General features: G+C 49.0%; 1 protein-coding gene across 2 annotated transcripts in view; it reads left to right on the top strand.

Moving 5' to 3' along the window:
- The window catches only part of DMAP1 (DNA methyltransferase 1 associated protein 1), a 30,192-nt gene extending 9,744 nt beyond the window's left edge, over positions 1-20,448 (top strand). For both annotated transcript variants that reach the window (XM_084290933.1, XM_084290934.1), the window contains exons 6-10: positions 330-497; positions 1,154-1,339; positions 3,555-3,626; positions 14,892-14,964; positions 16,893-20,448. In XM_084290933.1, the coding sequence (XP_084147059.1) occupies positions 330-497; positions 1,154-1,339; positions 3,555-3,626; positions 14,892-14,964; positions 16,893-17,239 (846 nt within the window). In that variant the 3' untranslated portion in view covers positions 17,240-20,448. The remainder of the gene's footprint in view (positions 1-329; positions 498-1,153; positions 1,340-3,554; positions 3,627-14,891; positions 14,965-16,892) is intronic.
- The last annotated feature ends 2,336 nt before the right edge of the window (positions 20,449-22,784 follow it).

Genomic DNA, 22,784 nt, shown 5'->3' with positions numbered 1-22,784 from the left:
CTTGAGGCAATTACTCTTCTTACATCCTTTTATCTGGAGCAGTTCACTTCTGTAGTCTCCCTAACCCTCAGCTGTAATGTTGGACCCTCTGGTGGGAGTTCTTAAAGCAGTGGCTTTGAACTCCTGGCAGTTAATATGCATGGTTCAGAGGAACTCCCCCTTCCCTCTGGCTCCACAGGCTCTGACAAGGCTCCTTGCTGATCCACCACGTAGGTGTTGTTCCTTACATCCAGCCTGACATCCTGCATCCACTGGGTCCTTAGCTGCATCCTGTACAAGGTTTTGCTTGGTTCTTTCATAATGTTGTCCTCTTGTGACGTCCTCCACAGAAACGGTCAGTGGAGGACCTGAAGGAGCGCTATTACCATATCTGTGCCAAGCTGGCTAACATCCGCGCAGCTCCGGGCACAGACCTGAAAATCCCAGTCTTCGATGCTGGCCATGAGAGGAGAAGGAAGGAACAACTGGAAAGGCTGTACAACAGGACACCAGAACAGGTATCTGGGGGAAGAGAGCACCACTGCCCCACAAGAACTATGCCAGCCTTGAGTCAGTAGATGGGTGACATAGGCGGGAAAGAGAAAGGTGAGGCTGTTTTCTTGTCCAGTCTAAGTTCTGCTTAGAGATTAAGGAGCTGTGTGTTTCTCAGAGTTTGGGAGGGAGAATTATTTTCTGTCATTCATTCACTCTAATGACAAGTTCACATGTATAATGACTACTGGTCTTTCTCACCTTTATTGGCGTGCTGGTACTAGATATAACGACATGTTATGTCTGGGGCGGAGAGCCAGCTTTTCATAGCACTGCATTTGCAACTACAGCATAAATGAGGTTTTTTTTTTTTTTTACTCTCTATGCTCAGTCTCCTTGTCTGAAGGTGGGATTAATCAGTCATGGTTGCTGCTAAAGGGTGGACTGTGGATGTTGCCATACGTGCTAGTTTGTAGTTTGTAGACTGACACTGCCATGGATGCAGGGCGAGGCTGTGGAGCATAACGTGCTCTGCAATTCACATTGTCTTCAGGACATTAGGCAGGGGAGTTTAAAGGCATTTCCAGGCTGGTCCAGAGCAGAGCTGTTATCAGTAGATGGCCCCCTTGCATTGCTAGGCCTCCTTTGCTGCTCTCATTGCCTTTCTGTGCTCTGTCTGCAGGTGGCAGAAGAAGAATACCTCATTCAGGAGCTCCGCAAAATTGAAACCAGGAAGAAAGAGAGAGAGAAGAGAACACAAGATCTGCAAAAACTCATCACAGCTGCTGACACCACCACTGAACAGAGACGTGCCGAACGCAAGGCTCCCAAGAAGAAGCTTCCACAGAAGAAGGAGACAGAGAAGCCTGTAAACATTTTTTTTTTTTCTCCCCATTTTGTGCTCTGTCTGGGTGGCATGTGCTTGCTTCAGCAATTATAGCAGGATCAGGCTTCCAGCTTTTTAGGGGAGAGTGGCTGGTGGATGCCTTCTGGCAGATCTGTTTTTGGATGATTTTTTGGAAGGCAGAATGGTCTGTCCAGTCATTGTCAAAGAACTCTGATACGCTCTCTGTCTCCCTCCCACTTGAAAAGTGCCAGTTTAAGTCACGTTTTCCTTTCCCTACCTGAGAAATGGGATGAAATGGTGTCAGACAGCCATTTCATGCCTCATGGCAGAGAGAAACATCTGTCTCTGCTTCTCCAAAGGGTATTTTGGTACTGCCGTGCAGGGTTGTCACACAGACCTGTTGTCTGTCACCTGCTTCCTTTTCTTGGTCTGTGTTTCTCCTCCCTTCCCTATTCCTGGGTCTCAGGAGCATCTCCCCAAGCTCAATATGTGTACCTCAGCTGTGATCAGAGCAACCCTGTTAGGTTACTGTGTCCAGTTCTGGGCTCCCCAGTACAAGGGAGAGACATGAACGTACTGGAAAGCATCCAGTGGAGGGCCAACAAGATGACCAAGGGACGGGAGCACCTGTCCTATGAGGGGAGGCTGAAAGAGTTGGGACTGCTCAGCTTGGAGAACTAAACTCAGCACCTTTGGTAGAAAGGAGCTGTTGCAGCATCTCAGATATTTCCAGCTAGTCCCTAGAAATTCCTGTCCATCCACACTGTCAGCAGAGAGCACTTGTCATCTTCCTCCAAAAAGGGTCTGTGCAGAGAAGGGAGAAAATTAATGAATACTGGACAGTTACTGTCAAACTAAGTGTGCCTAATAGCCACCGCTACCATAAAACTCCCCCCCCCACCTCCACCTTACCCCAGCCCACATTATGAATACAGTGGCACTGGGGACATTGCACATGGAATTCCCATGAGGGCTGATCGGGTAAAGCTCACCCGTTGCTGGCTTATTTCCCTCTGAATAAAGGAGCTTTTCATTGGTGGTAAGGGGGGGAAAAAAAAAAGGGTGGTGATGGAGAATGGAACTGGGAGGATGCTGAGGATGCCAAGGTGAGGGAGGCTAGCCCGAAATACTGCCTGTGGGGCTGGTGCCTGTCTGTAGGCTTGCACTGGATAGGCACGCCAGGGTGGGCAGAGAAGCAGTTTCTGTTGTTGCACTAGCATCATTTCAACCATGACAGAGTCCATTAGGAGTCAATTACCAACCATAGCCGGGAAATGTTAAGAAAAAAATTGCATTTTAACTAAGAATTTGAATCGGGAGCTGCATCAGCATCATTTCAACAAAGGAAAATCATTTACCAAAGAGTCAATTGAGGTTGAAGCGTTTACAGCATGTACAGGCACGCAAGGCAAAAGAACCCATTTAATTGCTTCTATGCTGAGTGCAGTCAGAGTTGTCTCAGCTAAGCCAGCCATCCTGATTTACCCTCACTGCTTCTGTCAGGGTGTTCAGCAACAGGCTGGGGGAGCAGAGTTCAGGGCATCTGAAAGCCAACCTTCATCCCCAGGAAGCAGGGAGGATTGGTTTTGGATTGCAGCCCTCTCCCTCTATTATATTATTTTATATCCTCTATACAGGGAGAGAGGCTGCCACCTCCAAAGCTGAAAGAGAACCCTTAAGATTTCATGAGCCCTGTTGGTAGTTAAGAGATTTACTTTTTCCACTGTGGGCATGCTTAGAAAACTCTTCCTGGTACCTCTGTTGTCTGGGCTGACCACAGATTATGATAATTTTTTTTATGCCCAGCTGTGCACAGAGGTTTCTCAGCTTGTTTCACAGAGGATTTACAATTGGAAGCCCAGATTTAGAGAACTCATGGGCTGTTTCGGTCAGTGAAATGGGCAGAAGGTAAGGATGGCACTGTGCGAATATGTGGATGTTAGTGCCACCATTTAGGGTTAGGGTTTACGCTTGTTGGATGGGTGCAAGGCTTTGTGCAGAGCAGTGTATTTAAAACAAACCAGCAAAGTGCTTAAGCTTTCTGAAGATATCTATAATTGGAGTACTTTTCTCAGTGAGTTTGCTTGGGATTTTCCTCTTTCCTCAGCTCTGACATGTGGCCACGGCAGGTGGTTCTCTGTCATAGGAAACAGTGTTTCCCCTTCAGATAGCGTCTCTATCAAGTCTTGTGTTTTTTGTTTCCTCCATCAACACATCCTGTTTCGATCTCTTTCAGGCCGTTCCTGAGACTGCTGGCATCAAGTTTCCTGACTTCAAATCTGCAGGTGTCACGCTGCGAAGCCAGAGGGTAGGCTGTTGTTCTGGTCCCCTGGGACCTCTGTTAATATCTTTCAGTCTGCCTGTTCTCCTTTTATAGCTAAAGAAAGTCAAGATCTTGCCTCTAAAATAAGAAAGGAATTCTGTAAATGTGGAGACTCAGAAACATGGAATGCGGGCTCTGTGAAAGCCAGCACATCGCCTTGCAGAGGCACCTGAGCTTGTTGTGTTTGTTGCTGGTGTGCCCGCTCTGCTGTTAGGCACACGTGACAGACCCAAACAGAGCTGTCTGCTCCAAGCACAGCTTGCAGCCAAACGTAAAAGGGCTTGTAGAGCACACGCGTTAATAGATGAGAAGGCGAATTTAAGAACTACATGTTCAGGTTGTGACTTGAAAAAGGGAGAGATGTAAACGCATCTGACTTTTAGTCTTTTTATTACCATTGTTTAGCTTTGGAAAATATTTGTGGGAAAAGCCCCTTTGTTCGTCCTGTCATACAGATATCCGTGAGAACAGAACTTGCTGTTCTATCTGCAAGACTTGAGGTCTGTATCTTAGCGACAGCTTTTGGGATACAGAGTCAGTTAAACCTGCCTGCGTGGCTGCATGTTTTTAGAGGGGTTTTAACAGTAAAATCTCGTTTGCCTAGTACAAATGTTTTTTTTTTTTTTTTTCCTAGTAAAAAAAATAATAATCCTTAGTTACATTATTGCAGCAAAGGTGGAGAAGTAAGTTCCGTGCCCTCACTTTTTAGATCGCTTTTAAAGAACATTTTATGGGATGTTGTTTTGATGTCAGAACAGTTTTAGATCTTGCTGGGGATGCCCTGGGGCTGTTCATAAAAACGTGTTGGGGATCATGCTGCTTTGACTTGCAGGTGCACATGCGTGTTAGAGGTGGTTTGTGCCTGCAAAGCCACTGCTGCGGGACCCCTTTAGTATGGAAGTGCCACCACCTGCAGGTTATCTGTGTAAGCAAGGGGCTACAGCCTTGAGAAACTGGAGAGACAAAAAAAAAAAAAGCAAGTGATGGGCAAGACTGCAGTGCCTGTGTTGAGATTTATGGAGATGTGGCAGATGTGTTCTCCGGCACTAAGATAAATAGAGTAATTTATGGAGATTGATTTGGATTTTGAAAACTAATAACTGATGGTTGATTTTTCCTGTTTTTTTTTTTTTTTTTCTCCTGCAAAAGAAGCTGAGCAATAACCTGTCAGTGGTGGAACCATATGGCCAAGTCAGCAGCCTTTTTGTGTGCTGAACAGGCCAATTCAAATCCCAGCCTTTGCAAAAATGGGTGCTGCATGCTTCTCCCTGTTCTCTGTACTAGTTACAAAATGCAGCAATAAGCTGAGGCATGGCAGTCTGATTCAGCAACATTCAGTCTGCAGTATCCAAGCTCCTGGGATGACATAGGGCAGCTTCTTGTGCTCTGCTTGAAAATTTCAAGCAGGTAAATCCTGCTGTTAGAAATACCAGTGGTTTGCAAATTTAAAAAGACTGCAAATCACTGATCTAGGTGAAAAAAAACAATACTTCCATGCTTGGAAATGGGAGTCCTGCCTCCCGCCCAGCCAAATGAATTCGTTTGTGGTCGTTAGTCAATCACGTGGGTTGCTTATTCAATTCTTCTCCTTTTTTTAAAAATGGGAGCTAATAGATTTGTTTGCTTCACATATGGGCGATGGGGAGAATTAATTACATGAGGTCAGGACAGGCCTTTTGAACTGGAGAGAGATGCTGAAGTGCTAAGTGGTATAAAGTGGAGTTGACTATCCGTGCTAATATGAATATTTTACTTGTGGGTTTTCTGTGACAAACCCTCTACACAGCAGTGGTGTTGCATTGATAAGAGTGGGAGCTGGCTAGGACTAGGTGAGGAAATGGGGTGCTGTGCTGGAAACCTGTGCTCTGGCAGCATTCAGCATGAGATATTTTGCCCTGAACACATCGGAAAATGATTTCTAAAGGCTTGTGATATCCTGCAGTAAGTTCTTTTGCCTGAGGACCTGAAGGGTTCCTCACCTAAAGGCTTCTATTGTCCTCTTTTATTTTGTACTTTGCTACCGTGCTTTACGCCTTCATAGTTAGGTGAAGTTGGATTTTGCACTGAGATCAGGGACTCAACCTCTGTCAGGTGTGAAAAATGTATCACACCATCCCAAGGATAATAGCAATTGCTCTTTGATTAAAGAGATTCTTTTCTTTCCCAAGGATTTACAATTAGACTGATAAGTTAAAATTAATATATAGAAATTAGTCTTTGAAGAAAAAGTTAGCAGTCTGTATTCTGCTAAATTTGTTCCCAGTAGCTTTTATGACAATAGCCCAGGCTTTTCAAATTCCCCCTGTTGTTAAAGCTCACAAAAATCTTATGCGCAGGCTGAATTTGAAGACTTTTATTTTTTCTAGGATTAATGGTCACTTACAGTCATTATTCTTCATAACTGAAAGTTTCTCCTTCAGCAGATGCTGAAGAGTAATCTCTTCTCCAGTGAGTTCGACAAGCTGCCTTCTATCACAATGGCTTCAGTCTCCTATTGTTCTCCATAGGGCTGTGGCCACAGGCAAAGAAGGCCACAGCCCCTGTGCCCTTGCTCTGCATGGGATTTCCCCTCTGCCTCCTGACAGCACAGATTGCAAGGCTCTCTAATGGCAGGAGGAAGCTGGGCATTATGAAAAGCTTCATCTTAATGCAAGTCAGTGCATTGCCTTGGTGCCACGGAGAACAGGAGGCAGCAGCAGATGTTTGGGAAGGGGGTAAGCTTTTCATGAGTTTCCTGAAAAGGAATTTTTACACCTTTGCCGTTGCTGTTAGTAAAACTGTGTTATGAAAATAACACCAGGAATGTATTATTAATTCTAAATGCTGCTTCTAGAAAACTTCCTGTTATACCAGCTCGGCTCAGCTGGGAGGGCAGAAAGCCAAAGAGCCAGAGGAAATGAGAGATGAGTAGGGAATGTGTAGAGGGAAAGGAGAGGAAGAGACTAAAGGGAAAGCAGGGAGCTACGAGAAAAGCTTTGCTGAGGGCCTGCCTAAGGGAAAGGAAAATGGGAGCTATTAATCTTGAATCTTTTCCAGGACTCAAACAAACCAACAGTAACCGCACATTTGTGATCTGGGCGATGCCGTGCTTCTGTAGGGCAGAGCTGAGTTTGTTTTGAACTCACCACAGTGTTTCTGTACCACGTCGTGTTCAGCTTTCAGTTTAACCTTTGACTGCATTGTGTTCAGAGCACTTAGCTTTCGCATACTTAACATCTCCTCAGAGTGTTTTACCTCGGGTTGCTCATTTTCTCTCACAGCTTTAGCTGTGAGGTTTAGGTTATAATTAGCTACTGTCATTGAATAACCACATCAGGGTTTTTAAGAAGGAAGATGATGGATGGAAAAGGTTAGACGTTTCTCCTTATTCCTGCATGTTTGGGGTATTGGTCTGTGTCCTCGCCCTATTGTCACAGGTTTGGAAACTGAGGAGCTGGAAGAGAATTGATTGAGCAATGTCTCATCCGGTAACAAAACAAAACTTGAGGGTAAAAAGGCTTTTGTAGAGATCTCAGCCCACAGCAGGGACTGAGGGATGCTCCAGCTCAGTCATTCAGAGCTGGCCACCGTCTCTCAGAAAAGGCTTTCAGCCAGCAGCCTGACCCTTTCTGCTAACTAGCATCTTGTAGACAAATTGCCTGTTGAACCAATTAAAAAAAGTAGAGGAAGGAAAATTTCAAGTACAGCTTTAGTACCCATTGATTCAAATTTTCACACTCACCAGCTTTTAAATATTTATTAGCCAGCTGAGCATTTTTGTTTTTTAGCACTGATTAACGAATAAGAATTTACTGTGGTAGTGGGGGGCGATGCATACGTGTGATTTCTTTTCCTCTTTTTTTTTTTTTTTTTTCTCCTTTTCCCTTGGAGTATGAACCGAGTGCTTACTACTGCTCCAGGATGAATGATGCTTGAGGGGAAGATGGGGTTGTATGTGTGTTTATTCTCTGTATTTGATCTGACCCACAATTAAATGGCCAAGCACACTGCCTGTTTACTCTGCGTCGCAGGCTGTTGGCTCTGCTCCTTGCCTGTCATTAATGCAAACCCAGACCTCATCGGCTGTGAACATGTGAAACATCTGTCTGTCCTCCTGTGATCAATACCGTCCCTTCAGAGGCTTAGCTTTGGAAGCAGTTCCATAAAATATCAGTTATTTTTATTTGGATTTGATAAATTTAATTACTTGCAGCAATTAATAATGTATTTGTTTTGTATCGATTGCGGTCCAAGGCATCCTGGTAGGACAGTCTGATGGAGATCAGCATTCCCTTATTAGTTAGGAAAGTTTATGTTGCCAGATCCGACCTTCCCATGGATTAGTTAGCTGAAATGTGCTTGTTGCTTCTGCTAGCAGTTTTTCAAGAGTGGAGTTGTAAATTTTGCACTCTTTGCAAGAGTGGGAGAGAGTAATTTCCATGGGGAGCCTGACAGAGGCATGAGAGGAAGGTAGTGTCCTCATTTCTGTGAATAAAGTTATGAACAAATGATGCAAGCTGGATCAAATTAATGTTGAGGCATTGCCATCTCTATGTTGTATTGCATGCCCTTTAATTAGGGTTAAGTGAGTGCTGGTGCGTTTCCTAATTAAATGCATGTCTGTAAGGAGTGAAACGAGATGAAAATATCGGAGTATTTATAAAGAACAACAAAAGGATACAAAATCTTAAATGAAGTAGGGAAGGTGAATCCAGCACCCTTCCTTTGCTCTCGTTCTTAGCTGAGCTGCAGGGCAGTTAATGTTAAATTGCTGGAAGAAAAATTCATCTGTCACCTCTTTGGAAATCTGCTGTGGGAAAGCATCTGGACCAAAGCCTTAGTAGGCTCTCAGGTAAAAAGAACACACTCTGGATGCGGTAATGGGGTCTGCTAAAATAAATTATAGTTCTGGAAAGGACAGTCTTCTCAGGAGGTGGACAGGCTGTAGCTAACAAAGAAGAGGCGTGTTGCTTCTGTGTTGGATCATCAGCTACCAAACGCTGGGCAGCACCAGGACTTGGGGACCTTTGTCTGCCAGTCCTGGATGGATTTGAAATGCCTTTATTTTGTCACCTTTGTGTGCACATAGTGACAGTCTGGGTGTCATTTGTCAGGCACCCTGATTGTATGTAACTCATGCGAAGCAACTTCTACATTTCTTTTTTCTTTCATTAGCTTAACCAGTATAATGATTGGAGCGTAATCAGTCACTGTGCTTTTTTTTCTTTTTGTATTTGTGTGAGCGTAGTTTCAGTTAAATTATTTAAAGGAAAAGCAACATAAATTCAAGACTAAGTGCATGTTTTGCTAGTTTCTTGGGTGTGTGTCTGATGTGGGAGTTCTCACAATATCCTTGTGCTTTGTGAGGCTGTCATCACAGTGCCACCTCCTTTCTTAGAGCCCTCCCTGTAACCACAGCACACGTGTCTGTGCTTTTTATTTGGTTAGGGACCATGCAGCCATTCCTGGGAGTCACCTTTACAGGCTTCAGCTTGATTTTACACCTGTACAGAGCAGCAGGGCAGGGTTACCTGGGAATCTGCAGGTCTGTAGTGTGGTACTGCTAACGTGCTTTTAATGTAAAACACCGTCCAGTAAAAATATCCTTTGCATTTCTTTCTTCTGCACCATGTATTTTACTGTTTTTTCCCTATGCAAACACTTCCTGTAGCCCTTTTATTTTCACCAGACTTGTACTGTATTTACTTAAGGCACAAGGCTTTTAAGGGGAAGGATTGCCATCTCCTAAATGACAGGCAGCCCTTTCACGGTGTGAGTTCTTTGTCTTCTCAGGTGCCTTGTCACAACCTGGATGCCAAACTGGGAGAAAACTGACCCTGTTTCCAGGTTATTCATGTTGATTCCAAGTTATTCTCCTTGTAGAATCATAGAACGGTTTGAGTTGGAAGGGACTTTAAATCATTTTGTTCCGACCCACCTGCCATGGGCAGGCACACCTTGCACTGGAGCAGCCACTTGTGCTGGATCAGAGCATCCTGGGGGGAAAGGGTAAGATGGTACAGAAACCTTGAAGACCTTTTTACCCGCATGGGTAAAAGCTCATCGTGTTGAGCCATTGATGCTTCAGGACCTTTGGCCCCTTCGGGAAGTCTCTCAGCTTTACCCCTGAGTCAGTGCTATAGATGCATAACGGTGCAATAATGTTTCTAGGATCAATGAGCTGATTCCTTGCCATGTGCCTGAGTGTTCTGTGCTTCTCTGGGACCTGTTGGCCTCCATCATCCTTGACAAAGCTATTACTAGGTATATTCCTCTAACAAGTAAAACTGGTTTAATTTACTAGGAGGATTCAGGTACAGAATTTATGTTTATGCACAATTGGTTTGGGAATTTGTGAGGTATGTCTTACTTCAGTCTAAAAAAAAACACCCTGAAATAACCATTTACATAAGTTAATACAGACATGTTTTCTTCTTAAAAGGTTGGTTTATTTAGCATTAAGCCTCACTGATGGAGCAAGTCGATGGTCACGTGCCATCCCAAAGTGATCATTGTGCTTAATGTGTTACATAGCATAGTAGAGATGGCAGAGCAGTACGATTTTTTTTAATCCTAAATCTTAGTTTGGCAGATCAGCAGGCACTGACGTAAGGCATGGGGTCTATGGCTGTAAGCTTGGGCAGGGGGTAGCTTATATGCTCATTGAGGCAGGGAATACCTGTATAATTTCAAACTTTTCTTAGTTTTGCATATATCCGTTGCAATTACCCATCCACTTTTCATTGTAGGACTTTAGTTCTGAGCAGTTAAGCACTTCAAATTTCCAGAAATGTGCACATTCATACCTGAAATTGAATTTCTCTGTTGGGGTTTTTTAAAATTCTGGAGCTCTAAGGCGAGAATACTTAATGTGGTTCTTCCCTGAGTCTTAAAACTGTGCAGAAGTGGAGAGGCTCTCTGCTCCTGCAGAGTAGAGCCATGCAGACGGGAAAAGGTTGACCTTCTTTCCCCATCTTCAGCCAGAAAATGCAAAAAGCATTATTCATCTGAAACTTCAGTGCTCCTTCTTCCTGGAAACCCACTAAGCAATTCAGTACTCTAAAGACATCCATGAAGAAAGTGCCTAATGAGAAAGTTTTCTTGAATTGCTGCTGAAATCCATGAAGAAGGTGGTTTTCAATGTCAGTGAGCTGTATTATAATGCTGAACAACGGTACTGGTGCATAAAACCACAGTTTATAGCTGTACAGACACAGGTCAGAAGTGTGGAGTTGTTAGGATTAACGGTTTTAGGACAGTCATATTGTTTAGGGGTGGGGAATGGTGAGTTTAAGGAAAAGACTGACTTGAATTAAAATGGATTGAAGTGCAGCATCAGGGAGCGTGCATATAAAATGTCTGAGTAACTGCTGATAAATCATTTTGGTGAGAGACCAAACAAAAAGTTTCGGCACCAAAGTGGGACTTTTTGGATGCTGTGAGCACCAAAAATGGAACATTTACGAGGAAAGCAGTAAACTGAGAGAGCAGAATGTTTTAAGATGACCGCAGAGATGGAATCACGTGTGGGATCCAGCTGAATCTGTCCTTGTAGATCGTGCAAACCCATCCCATTCCTAATGCAGATGCCCATGGCAATCTGTACCTGCCAGGTGGTGGTGCTGGCCAGGAGAGGAAGGCACACCAGGGCAGTGTGCTGCAAGCTCTGCAGTTGTGTAGGCTTCATTACTCTTCCAAAATATGCTCAAATACATTTATGACTACGCTTAGAAGTATTACCATAAATCATGAAAATTGAACGACAAACACAAACAAATGAAGCCAGTCTATTTGGGGAGGCTGTATTTTCAGTTATTTCTTACCATGTTTGTTCATCTAATGAATTTGGCCAATTAACAATTAATTTGCAGTAGGTCTCCCAGTCATTAGTGTGAATTAGCGAGGTTTTGTTGGCAGAACGTTAAGTAAAGGCGTAGAAAATCCTGCATCACCGAGAAGCTCGAGGGGACTCGGCCGTGAGAGCGTTCTGCAGAAATCTGGCCAGCCCCAGGTCTGCCCAGCCCTGCGCTGAAGTGAGGTGGGTGCTCTGCTCATCTGTTCAAGCTGCACGACCCAAATTCCTGAGCAGTGCCCTCCTCCTTCAGGGGAGACTCTGCACAGGGGGGCTCTGACGCCGGGGCTCCGTGCTGTTGATTCACGCAATTTTCTGTAGCCCTTTATTTATTTTTCTCTTGATACACACAATTCATGTGTTTAGTGCAGGTTGTTTATAGCCAGGACAAAAGATTGCAGTCCTTAAATCAAAAGCGACGTTGGTGTAATTATAAACACAGGCTGGTGGAGCAAACAGGGCTGTAGGGAGAGGCTGTCAGAGGAGAAGAGCATCCGAAATATAGTAACCTCAAAAATCCCAGCTAATCAGTTTTCTGACTAGAGCAATCCGTTTCCCGGGTATTATTATTACATGGGGACTTTAAAGATAATAAATAACAATAATAGTCCTGTGTAAGGAAGGAAAGAAAAGGGCAAATGCCATTCACCTCGGAAGCTGTGGTTGCTTGCTGGAGTTCTCCGAGGAACATCTTTTTCCTCAGCCCCTGCAGAGGGCTGGATCCGTGACAATGCCAAGATCATCCCAGGAGCTGTGGCATGAGCAACGAGACTGCCCTGGGTGGTGTTTTCAGTAAGGCAGAGACGGGGCCTTCACAAACCACACGTCCAGGCTCACACATCCATAGCCAGAGAGCTGTTCTGTGTGCTGTGGTCCTCGAGGGCAGCTGAGGCATCGCTTCCAGCACGCTGCTGCATCTGTGGCCACCTGCTGCAAACACCAGCACAAAGAAGGGCTTGCTGAAGTCAGCCTGGGCCTGCCCGAGCCTCACGGGACACAAAGAGTTCTCCCCTGCAACACGGCAGCCCAGCTAACGGACCCTGGCTAACAGATTATCAGCAGCGTTTGAGTAATAGACTGCTCATTTAGTTTTAATACATTTTGCATAGAGAGCAATCAGCCTTCATCAGTCTTAGAGATGAATTGGCTTAGCCAGCTAAATTCTAAAGATATTAGTCTGACAGCAGCCACATAAATCATAACATTTTCTTAATGATGGTAAAATTAAAATATACTCTTGCTTTGAGAAACCAATGAAGCCTTCCTGTTGGCAGGCCGGATCCTCCTGCCTGAATTAAAAGGAAGCTTAATTGATGTGTTTTTAAACTAAACAAACAGCCCCGCTCCTCAGCATCCCCAGTGTTCCTTTCTTTGCAGTTAAATAACCTCATCCTGCCTCTCCCCGCCCCATCCTCTGATCTGCAGGAGCGTGAGTAAAGACCTTGGCTCAGTGTTTGTTGACCGGGCTCCCATCAGACGTGAGCAGGACACACATGATGTTCCACCCGAAGGCTTTGCTGGAGCAGTCGTGTGTATTGCTAATAGTTCCTTGAGCTCGTGAGAGCCTCCTAGGGGAGCAGCTTGTGCTCTTCCTACAGCCAACAAACCCAGACCTCCTGTCTATCATCTCCAGCCCCAGTTCTCTGCGCTTCCTTTTTCCTCTCCATAAAGATTTGGTCTCTGAAGTATGAAATTCAGTGCTGTGCAGAAACCCCAACGCTGAGCCAGAGACCCTTGGGGTATAAAAATAGGACAGAGGTGGCCTCCAGTCTTTACTCTTGCGGCTGTTTGCACAGGGGTAGATTTTCTTCTTTCCCTAATGCTCCTTTTGCATCCCTTGGAGCAGGCATTTTTCTTTGAAATTCTCCCCTGGTGGTAGACCTTGTCCTTTGCTGGAGTCTATTGTGGTGATAATATCCAGCAAAAGGATGAGATGCTTTCTAGAGCAGACTGTGAAAGGCCTGTTCCCCGGGGTGCTGTGTAGCAGCTGTACTCTGGGTTTTTGTCTGAAAAGATGGGATGGAGAAGGCAGGTTTTCCAGCCTTGCACTGGGTTGTGGAGCTGCGATGGGCCATATCCAGCTGTGGCAGGGTTAAGGTTGCTGTTCTCACCCCTTGGGTGTGCAGGTGCAGCATTCCTGCTGTCTGAGGAACTCAGAAGGTGCAGGTGGTGTCTGTTGTTTTCATTTCAGGGCTTGCTCTGGGGCAGCACTGCAGGAAAGGTGTGTAATCTGGGAAACTGATACTGGGCTGTCTGTTTTGGGGAACTTTAACCAGTGGCTTACGGGATGTAAGGCGACCATCACATCCAGTTTTAAGGTGCTGTAAAGAGTGGCTCCTTCCTAGGCCCCTGATGCAGGCTCATGGTTGGCTTGGCAGACGCTGGGGCTACTGATCCATAAGCAGGGTGGCTGCGGGCAGCTTTCACCTCTCGGCTGTGGAAAGGGCAGCTGGAGGCTTTGTTAGGGTGGTGCTGCAGCTGTGGGGTCACCTTGCAGGGGCTGGATGCGGAGGGGCAGCCCGTGGAGGTGTTGCAGCGAGGTGTTTGAGGCTGCTGTGCTGTGACTCAGCTCTCCCCTGCTCTGCCTTTTAGTATCATCGAGGAAAGGATGTGCTTTCGTTCGTTCTCGGCTGTATCCACGGGGCTCGGAGCCCTGTTCTCCCTGCCATATTGTGCCAGCTGCGTTCGTGCAGCTTGTAATCTATTAAATGCTTGGTCTGAGCAGCCAGCACTCCTGCCAGAGCCCAAATGAATGCAGAGGAAGGACCCTGCTAAGTGTATGCATTCTTCCTCTCCTGGCCAGCTCCGCTTGCCTTTCATAGCTCACATCTGATGCTTCCTCTCTCACCTAGCCCCTTAGCTCCGATGTAAATGTGTGTTCACACTTCCGCCAGTCAAGTAACTGTGCTCTCTCTGTCTCTCCCCTTTGTTATAAAGCCTGCTCTGTAAATGAATCCCACAGGTCTGGGGCTCAGCAGGTAAAAGGAGAAGTGAGTCTGTTAGCGCATGAGTCTAATCAGGCCGGCTAAAGCGAATAAAGTAGGGCAGCGTTGCACATTAGCCACTGTGTAAATGAGCCCTTTGATGGGCTGGGCACCGCGGGAGAGGTTTTGAAGCCAAGAAGAACTTTTGTTGTTAATTCAGTGACACATGGAAACTGTAAAACAGCGTGTCTTGCACACACACGAGAGAGAAAATAAAAGCCCTCGCGACCAGGCTTTTCAATACCTGCCCTCGGACCTAGTCTGAAAACTTTCAGCCCCTGTCTCCTTCTCTTACCACTTGATTTTCCTTTCTCTCCCTTTCTTTTTTTGTTCCCCCTGCACTATAAAAAGAAAAGCTCTCTTGCCTTTTGAACTAGACGGCTGTGAGTGAGGGCTATCTCTGAGCTGTGTGGCTCTGTTACCTTTGTGTTCCAGATGAAACTGCCAAGCTCGGTGGGACAGAAGAAGATTAAAGCCCTGGAGCAGATGCTGATGGAACTCGGAGTAGGTGAGTAAAGGGGGCACGCGAGAGAGAAAGAGACACACAGAGCTAGCCTTTGTTCTTGAGATGGGCTATTTTTTCCCCTAGTAATACAGCCAGTTTCTTGAATAACAGTATGTGAATGGTTTTTAAAATATTTTATGTGTTTAAAAAAAAAAAAAGAAAGAGAGAGGGTAAAAGCCAGAACAAGATGCACAGGGTTTTTTTCTTTCCTCCCAGTAGAAAAATGTTTTAAAAGACCCTTTGTTTCTCTCTTGTTTGGGCCTTTTTAACCATCAAGAGAGGCAGCACAGTATTAGGAAGGCAAATCTCAGCCTTGCCGGGAGAGGTACTTCTAAGTGTGTTAGTGACCATGGCACGCGCATTGTTCAGGGCTGCCCTGTCTTGCTTTCAAGCTTCGTTTCCTCTTAATTTACTGCTCACGGTGGCAAGTCCAAAATGCGTCTGGGACTGTTCATCCCCCCTTTATAGGCTGCATGCTGTGTGAAAATCTGGAGCACCTCTGCTGAAAGGCAAGTAAACACACATCCCTCACTCTTGAACTCTAGTGTCTTAGCAGCAGCAAGAAGGGTTTGCTTGCCACGTACAATACCCACTCGTAGTCAGAGGGGAAGCGGTGCAGCCCATGGTCAGCTGCTGCCCTCCATGCAGCAAGTGTGGTTCGCAGGTACTACAGGTCCCAGCATGCAGTGCCCCTTGATTAGACACCTGAGGTCCTTTTTCCCCTGCATTGTGTCTGCAGGAATTAAAAAAAAAAAAAAAAAAAAAAAAAAAAAGCCTTACGGTGATTTATAAGAGCTGACTGAACCCGCTCCCAGCCCTGACTTCTTTCTGTTAGCTCTTGTTAGTTTTTTGGGCCAACTGGTCTGTGGCTTGATACGTTGCCTCAGAGACTGTGTGCAGTTTCGAAAGCCTCCTGTAGCTGGTAAAAGCAGCTCAACCCGGGTGATTTCCCCTCTCTGCTTTAAAACTAAGGGAGTTACTGTCATTTTTTTTCCCGTTAAAAGCAGTCCGTAGCCCAGGGAAAAATAGGTAGATCTTTTGACTGACAATAAAGGAGAGAGAGATGGAAGGAGATTAATTGGAGTGTAAAAGTGTTTAGTGGAATGGCAGGATTGAAGCTGAAAGAGTGCCAGCTGAGCTTGCTAGGGAAGCCTTTGGAAGGATCTGAGTGCCTCTTAAAGCCCACTTTCCCTGAGGGTAAGGAGGGGTTTCTGACTCCCCACTCCAGCTTTATAAAATGCACACATCTCAAGGGTTTCCTGGAGCTCCAGCCCTGTTGTGCCGCAGAGCGCAGAAAAACCACCTGGGCTTTGTGTGGGTGAACACATTGCTAGTGGTTTGGGGTCATGAGGCCAGGGCCCTGCTGCAGCAGGACACATACACAGAGCTTCATCCTTTTCCAGAACACGCAGCTCTTCCTGGCTCTGTGTGTGTGATTGCAGCAGAACACGAGGTGCAGGGTGGTCTGCCAGCCCCTGCCACCAGTCGTTCGGGTGCCTCAGCCCTGCTCTGGAAGGAGCAGTGTTGAGAGAGCTCAGCCCATCTGCTCCTTGTTGGTGCGTGCACAGGGGACACCAGGAGCTCTTCTGTTTTCTGCAACAGTGTCTAAGGGCTCGCTCCCATTATATGAGCCCCTAGGGAGCAAGGTTCTGCCTTCTGGGCTGATCTGATCTCAGTCTTTCTTCACCCTTCACTTGGTGAGTCCTGGACTTAGCAGGTTCACCCTTAGTCCTTGGCCAGAGCCAAAGGACAGCCTGGAAATTCCAGGTGTTCAGCTGTTCTGGATGCTAGTTGCTAAAGAACCCCATGATGGGAGTGAGGCTCCTGGCACATCCTTGTGGGAGTGAACTGGGCAGCCAGGACCTTTCTGGGGATCTTCTGACACGGGGTTGCTGCTCCGGGTGTTTAACAGGACTCCTTTTTCTCCCTAGATCTCAACCCGATGCCCACGGAGGAGATCGTGCAGATGTTCAACGAGCTGCGGAGTGACCTGGTGCTGCTGTACGAGCTGAAGCAAGCCTTTGCCAACTGTGAATATGAGCTGCAGATGTTACGGCACCGCTATGAGGCGCTGGCCAAAGCTGGCAGTATTGGCCCCCTCAGTGCCGAAGGTGCCCACCCAGATGGCCAGGCAGGGCTCGGCATGGAGGAGGGCAAGGGAGATGCCAAGGACCAGATCATTGATGTAGTAGGAGCACCACTGACCCCCAACTCGGTGAGGAGGAAGGTCGGGGGGGCAGAACAGGGAGCGCTCAGGTCTCCGACGCAGATGCCCTGACGAGCGCTGGGGATGCTGCCCTGCTCTCCCTCCAGGCGTGCGCGTCCAAGGGAGCACAGCACGCCCGTTTCCCCAAGTCCCAGTGCTCTCTGGGCTCGTCTCCTGTGCTGGACAGTGTTCTTGGTGCTATAGGTGGGGTCAGCAGGTCTTTCTACATCCTGCATGCAGGCAGATGGCTTGATGCGGGTGCCACCGTGGACCAAAGCAGCGAGGCTTTGGGTGACGAGAGCTTGTACCGGGGCAGCCACAGTGAAGCCAGTACAGCTGCAGGCCTGAGGCATTTTCCTTCTAGACACAGCCCCATAAGGGCTGCTCAGCAGAGGGAAGCAAGTGGGAAAAGCAGCCTTGATACGATGAGCCATGACTTGCCCAAGTCCCTGGAGCTGAGGGGTAGCCCTACCTGGGGCAGGAGGCTGGGGAAGGAGAGAGGTATCTGAAGAGCAACGGGGTGTTTCTCTGCCCCACCTCCAGTGCCGAGGAAGGAAAGCCAGACCCAGGGGTTCTGGAAGCCACTGAAGCTTCAACCACGAGCCCTGCGCCAGTGTCCTGTGCATGCTGTAAATCCATCACCAGCTCTCTCCTCCCCGCCTCCCCAAGGGTGGGCTGCCAGCCCCTCAGCACTGCCTCAGGGCCGAGGGTCCGCCTGGGGTCAGCCAAGGTTGCTTTCCCCTCCCTGCGGTCCCCTGGCACGGCTGAGCTGAACTGCCTGCTACAAGCTGCCCCTCCCCACGCAGTGGCATCCCCGACGCCTCAGCCAACCTGCCCCGGTAGCGTCACAGCCCTTTACTTTCTCAAATGTATGATGTATTATTGCAGGATACTGAGAACACCTTATCTGTCAACGGCAGAGGTGACACATTAATCTGGACTTGAGTAATGTCCTCTTCAATTGTCACAATATGGAGTCATAAGGAAGCGTTCTGCCGCGACAGGTTCATGTTTGCAAAGGAGTCTTCTGAATCTTTTTTTTTCCACTGCATTCCACCCGAAATCTCACCCCTCCGTGCGGTCCAGGGTATGTCCCGGTTTGGAAACCTCCTGGGCTGGTTCACAACTCGCCTCCTCTTCCCAAGGAGCAGGCTCAAGGGAAAGGCAGAGCGGTGGTGGTGGTGGCCGTGGCTGCAGGAGGAGGGAGCCCCCAGCGTGTTCCTGACCACGTCCCTCCTCAGCGCCACCTCCTGGAGCTGGAAACAAAGAGGTGGGCCCGGGCAGCGCAGAGGGGGTTAAACTGACCTGGTCTCTGACATATTTGAAAGAAATATAATCAAGTTAATTCACTGCAAGGCAAATTCAGTACCTAAAGGGCCTCCATGTTAAATACAGCACTGACCTTTACCGGCTGATTACACAAAGACGACACAATTAGATTAGTCCAAGACAAAAGGTCAAGCACATTCACACTGTGACCATTTTATGTTACCTTTTGAGGGGGGAAAAAATTACATCCCAGCTGGAGGGGTATCTTGGAGAGAAGGGGAATGGGGCTGCTGTGCCATGTTCGGCCTGGCTCGGGCATGCTTGGAGAGTTGGGCAGGGCCTAGCACAGCACTTGCCTTGTACCTTCCTGCAGCTCTGGGTGCTCAGGCAGCGTGAGGGACCGGCAGCTCGTGGCCCACAACCACCTTTTCCCAAGGATGGGCTGAGCTGCTTGGAGGCCGTGCACTGCTGGTGTTCCCTGCCCTGCCCCGGTGCCTCTCGCTGGGTGTCACGGTTAGAGTCAGCACCTGGGAGGCCGGGGGTGGCTGGGGCAGTCCTGGTGGGGTGCATGGCAGTGCCCTCACCCTGTGGTGCTGTTGGGTGGGTGTGCTGGGGCACAGCCTGCCCGCTCAGCAGCGTGCCAGGCTGCTCTGCCTCCTGCAGCCCTGGCTGTGGGTGTTTTTGGGCTGCAGCCTGCCCTGCACCTCGCCAAGGCTGCTTCTGTGGCTTAGCCCAGCCATGCCAGCCTTGAACTTGGAGTTCAAGCCTGTGCTTTGCCCCTGAGCTGCCAGGGGACTTATTTAATCCCCCTGCTTCCAATTCCTCTGAGTTAGAGAATGAGGCCCTTTGTGCTGTGTATCGCTGCCCGTCCGTGGCACTCCACATGTTGGTTTGAGCACGGATTAGTTCAGCCTCCGAGCCAGCTGCTCCCCTGAAGCCAGATTTGTTTCCCTGGAGAGAGGTATCCTGCTCCAGATGTTGGGAGAGAGCGAGTGGCAAAGCCAGGAATGGGACTGAGCCCTGACTCCCGTGTTCTTCTCTGCAAGCCTGGATTCCTTTCCAGGATTCGGCATGCTGGGATGAACGCACGCAGCTAACAGCTGTGCCAACAGCTGCCCGTGCTCCTGGCATGGGGCTGTCCCCAGGGCTTCCTCCAGCTCAGCCCTTCCCCTGGGCACAGGCAGGAGCTGACATCCCTGGGGGTCCCCAGCAGCGCTGCCCCTCGGTGATGCCAGCCCCTGGGCCTTGCTGCCCCCCCTGGAATCCCCTCCTGCGTGCGCTGCGCTGCGTGCAGCAGGGTGAGCACCGTGAGCCCGGGCAGGAGCGATGCCTGCGTGCTGCAGCCGCTGTGGGCAGCAGAAAGCCCAGCACTGCGCTGCCCTCCTGCATCCCCTGCGTCCCTCCTCCTCCTGGGGCTGCCGTCCATCGTCTCCCAGGGGCTGCGGTGCCCGTTGCTGACCATTAAAGCTGAGCTGGGATCCCCCCGGCGCCGTCTGCCGCTGACCCCGGTAGGGACCGTGCTCGGGGCCTTCGGGAGGTGAAAGGTGAGCCGAACTCGGAACAAATTAGTTCCAAGCAGAAGTTCAGCCAGTTACTCCAGATTGGATCCTTTGATTTCCGCAACTCAGACTCCACTCAGTGATCTGTAATGAGTGACTCTCAGAAATCCTCACATTGCAGCACTTTGTTCCTGAGCTCACAAGTCAGCCCATTAATGGGTAAAGGAAAAGACCTTGAGTCTAAGAAGTCTCGGGTTCAGAGTCAGAATTATTTGACTTTTAAGCTTCCTTTATCTGAACTCCTGCTGACTTCTTGTTTTCTGAGCCTGTTTGAAAGCTAGAAGTTACATTGTTAAGATCAAACATTCTCTCTTTCCAGATGGAGTTACAATATCTGTCTTTTATATATATATATATTTTAATATATATATATAGTGTATATATACCAGGGTGTATATATATTCCACGCTTTTTTTTTTTTTTTAATCGTTCTTTCCATTAAAAGAAACTAGACTTGTAGGCTCTTGTAAATTATAATGTAAAACATTTTTTTTAACCAGACAGTTCCCAATTTTGCCCAAGGCAACTGGAATAGCTGCGCCACAGAAGGCAATAGGAAGGTGATTAATATGAATTTGTGACATATTTGAAAGATGGGTCTTTTGCCATATAAAGATTATCAAACACATGTGCTCTTCCCCATTAATTCCGCAGCCCTCCCAGGAAAGCCACAAAGCCCCGTTCCTTTGTTTCCAGGGTGGGTTTTTGTTTTTTTAAATGTACCTTTCGGTCCCCTTGATTGCCACGTATTTGATTTTTATAGGGCATCTGTTCGTGCTGCTGCGTGGGTTCTCTGGCCCTTTTATTTCCCCGTTAATCGGATCCCGCGAAGGCAGCCGTGCCAGGCCCTCTGACGAAATCCGTCTGTGTGTTGTATTTAACTTGTAGCCGTGCAAATTCCATGCTCTGTTTGCCGTCTGCCGGGCGCGCAGCGGGGACCGGGGCCGCCTTCCCGCTGGGGTGGGCAGCAGGGCCTCCCACCACGCTGCGCCCAGCACACGGAGCAGTGCACGAGGGACCCGCAGGAGGGGTGGGCAGGCCGGGAGTGTTTTGGGGAGCCCTGCTGGAGATGGGGTTTGCTGGTGGGGCTGCAGGCACCGTGTCTGCACAGCCCTTCCTTCCCCACCGCCCGCAGTGGTGAAGGGCAAAGGGGATCTGATCGCACGCCCCTGGGGCCCTGGTGCTGCGTGTGCCCTGCACAGGGTGCCCGGTGTGCCTGGAGCCGTGGGTGCTGACCCTGCAGTGATGGAGGCAGCCGTGGCCGTGGTGTCTGTGCAGTACCTGGCACAGACAGCGCAGTGCAGGGGTATGCAAGGGTCGTGATCCTATGCAGTGTGAGTGGCCCCATCTTACCCCAGATGTGTGCCCACATTCAGTCCTAAAAGTTACCTCATGAAAGGTGAGGCTCACCAGAGTCCTGCTCGGTCATGTTGGTGAAGAAGAGAGGTGATTTTTTTTGAGAAGCCGTGGTTCTCCAGCTCCTGCTGTGCACCTGGGCAATTTTCACTGCAGCTCCTGGGCAGCAGGGTTGTTTCCAGGCTCTGCCCGTTCCTGCTCCAAGCAGCCCCGGCACAGCTGGACACAGTGTGAGCTGCTCTGCCCCTCTCCATAGGGCTTGTGGGGTGCAAGTGTGCTCCGTCAGGGCCGGGTTGTGGAGCTCAGCCCCGTTCTGGTCACACCCAGACCCCCACCCCAAAGACACTTGTCCCAAAGCCCTACCCATGCTGGAGAGGTGCCATCCCCTCCAAGGTGCCAGCCCAGCCCCTTGGCAGTGCCGGGTTAGCTCCGTCACACCGGGACTGGCTCTGCCTCCAGCCAGGCGGGTGGCAGCGTGGCTCAGAGCAGCTCGGGCACCGCTGGCCCTGCAGCCCAACGCCCCGTGGCTGGCTGCAGGACAGGCTCTGGGTGCCTTTTTTTTACCCCACCAGATTTTTGTGAACATCCCTGTAAAAACAGAACCCATCATTTGCAACCTGCACCACAGCGGTTGTCAGCCCCACCAGGCCAAGCAGAGCAGGAGGAGGTGATGAGGAACATCCTGGCTCCACCCCAGGCAGGTTGGATTTTTGTTCTGTAGGGTCCTGGAGGGGCTGTGGCATCGCTGAGGGCAGTGATGGCAGCCTGGGTCCGTGCACTGCGGGCACTGGTGGCCCTGGTTGTGTGCCCGTGTCGCGCAGAGCTGGGCACCCACCCGGCCTGCCCACCCCCTCGTCCCCTCCGCGCTGCCTTTCAAGCATAGCCGGCGATCGATCCGCCGTGACAACGTCCTCTGAGTCACATTCTCGCCTGCAGGAGTAAAGGGCAAAGGCCAAGTTCTTAGTTTTCATAGAAAACTAATTAGACGACTCCATCGAAAATAGGTCAATAAAGCTGATCGGGGGCTGCACGGAGGGAGCCATTAAAACCCCTGTGACCTTTCCTTGGAGCAAGCGGGCTGAGGCTGCCCCTGCTTTCCGGGAGCTGCCCACTTCGTGCCAGCCCTGTGGCCGTGCCCCTGCTCCCTGCAGCACCGCGGTGCTGGGCAGGTCCCGGGAGGTCCCTGCGCTGCTGGGTGCCTGCTCCCAGGTGCTGGACAGGGCCAGGAGCTGCCTGGCATCCTCCTGAACGTGGCTTCACCCTGCGCTGCGTGCCAGGCTGCAGGGCAGGGGACGGTGACAGCCACCGGTGGGACTTGCTGTGGCCGTCACCCCGCTCTGGGCTTGAGGCTGTGCACACCCAGCCTGATCTCCCTTTCACAGCCAAAAAGCTTGTGTTTGCACGTGGCACTTGGGGTGCACGGATGTGCTGGG

This window comes from Netta rufina, assembly GCF_964035555.1.
Source record: "Netta rufina genome assembly, chromosome: 8".
Lineage (NCBI taxonomy): Eukaryota > Metazoa > Chordata > Aves > Anseriformes > Anatidae > Netta > Netta rufina.
Note: the sequence above shows the minus strand (reverse complement) of the source record. Positions and strands in the feature narration are given on the sequence as shown.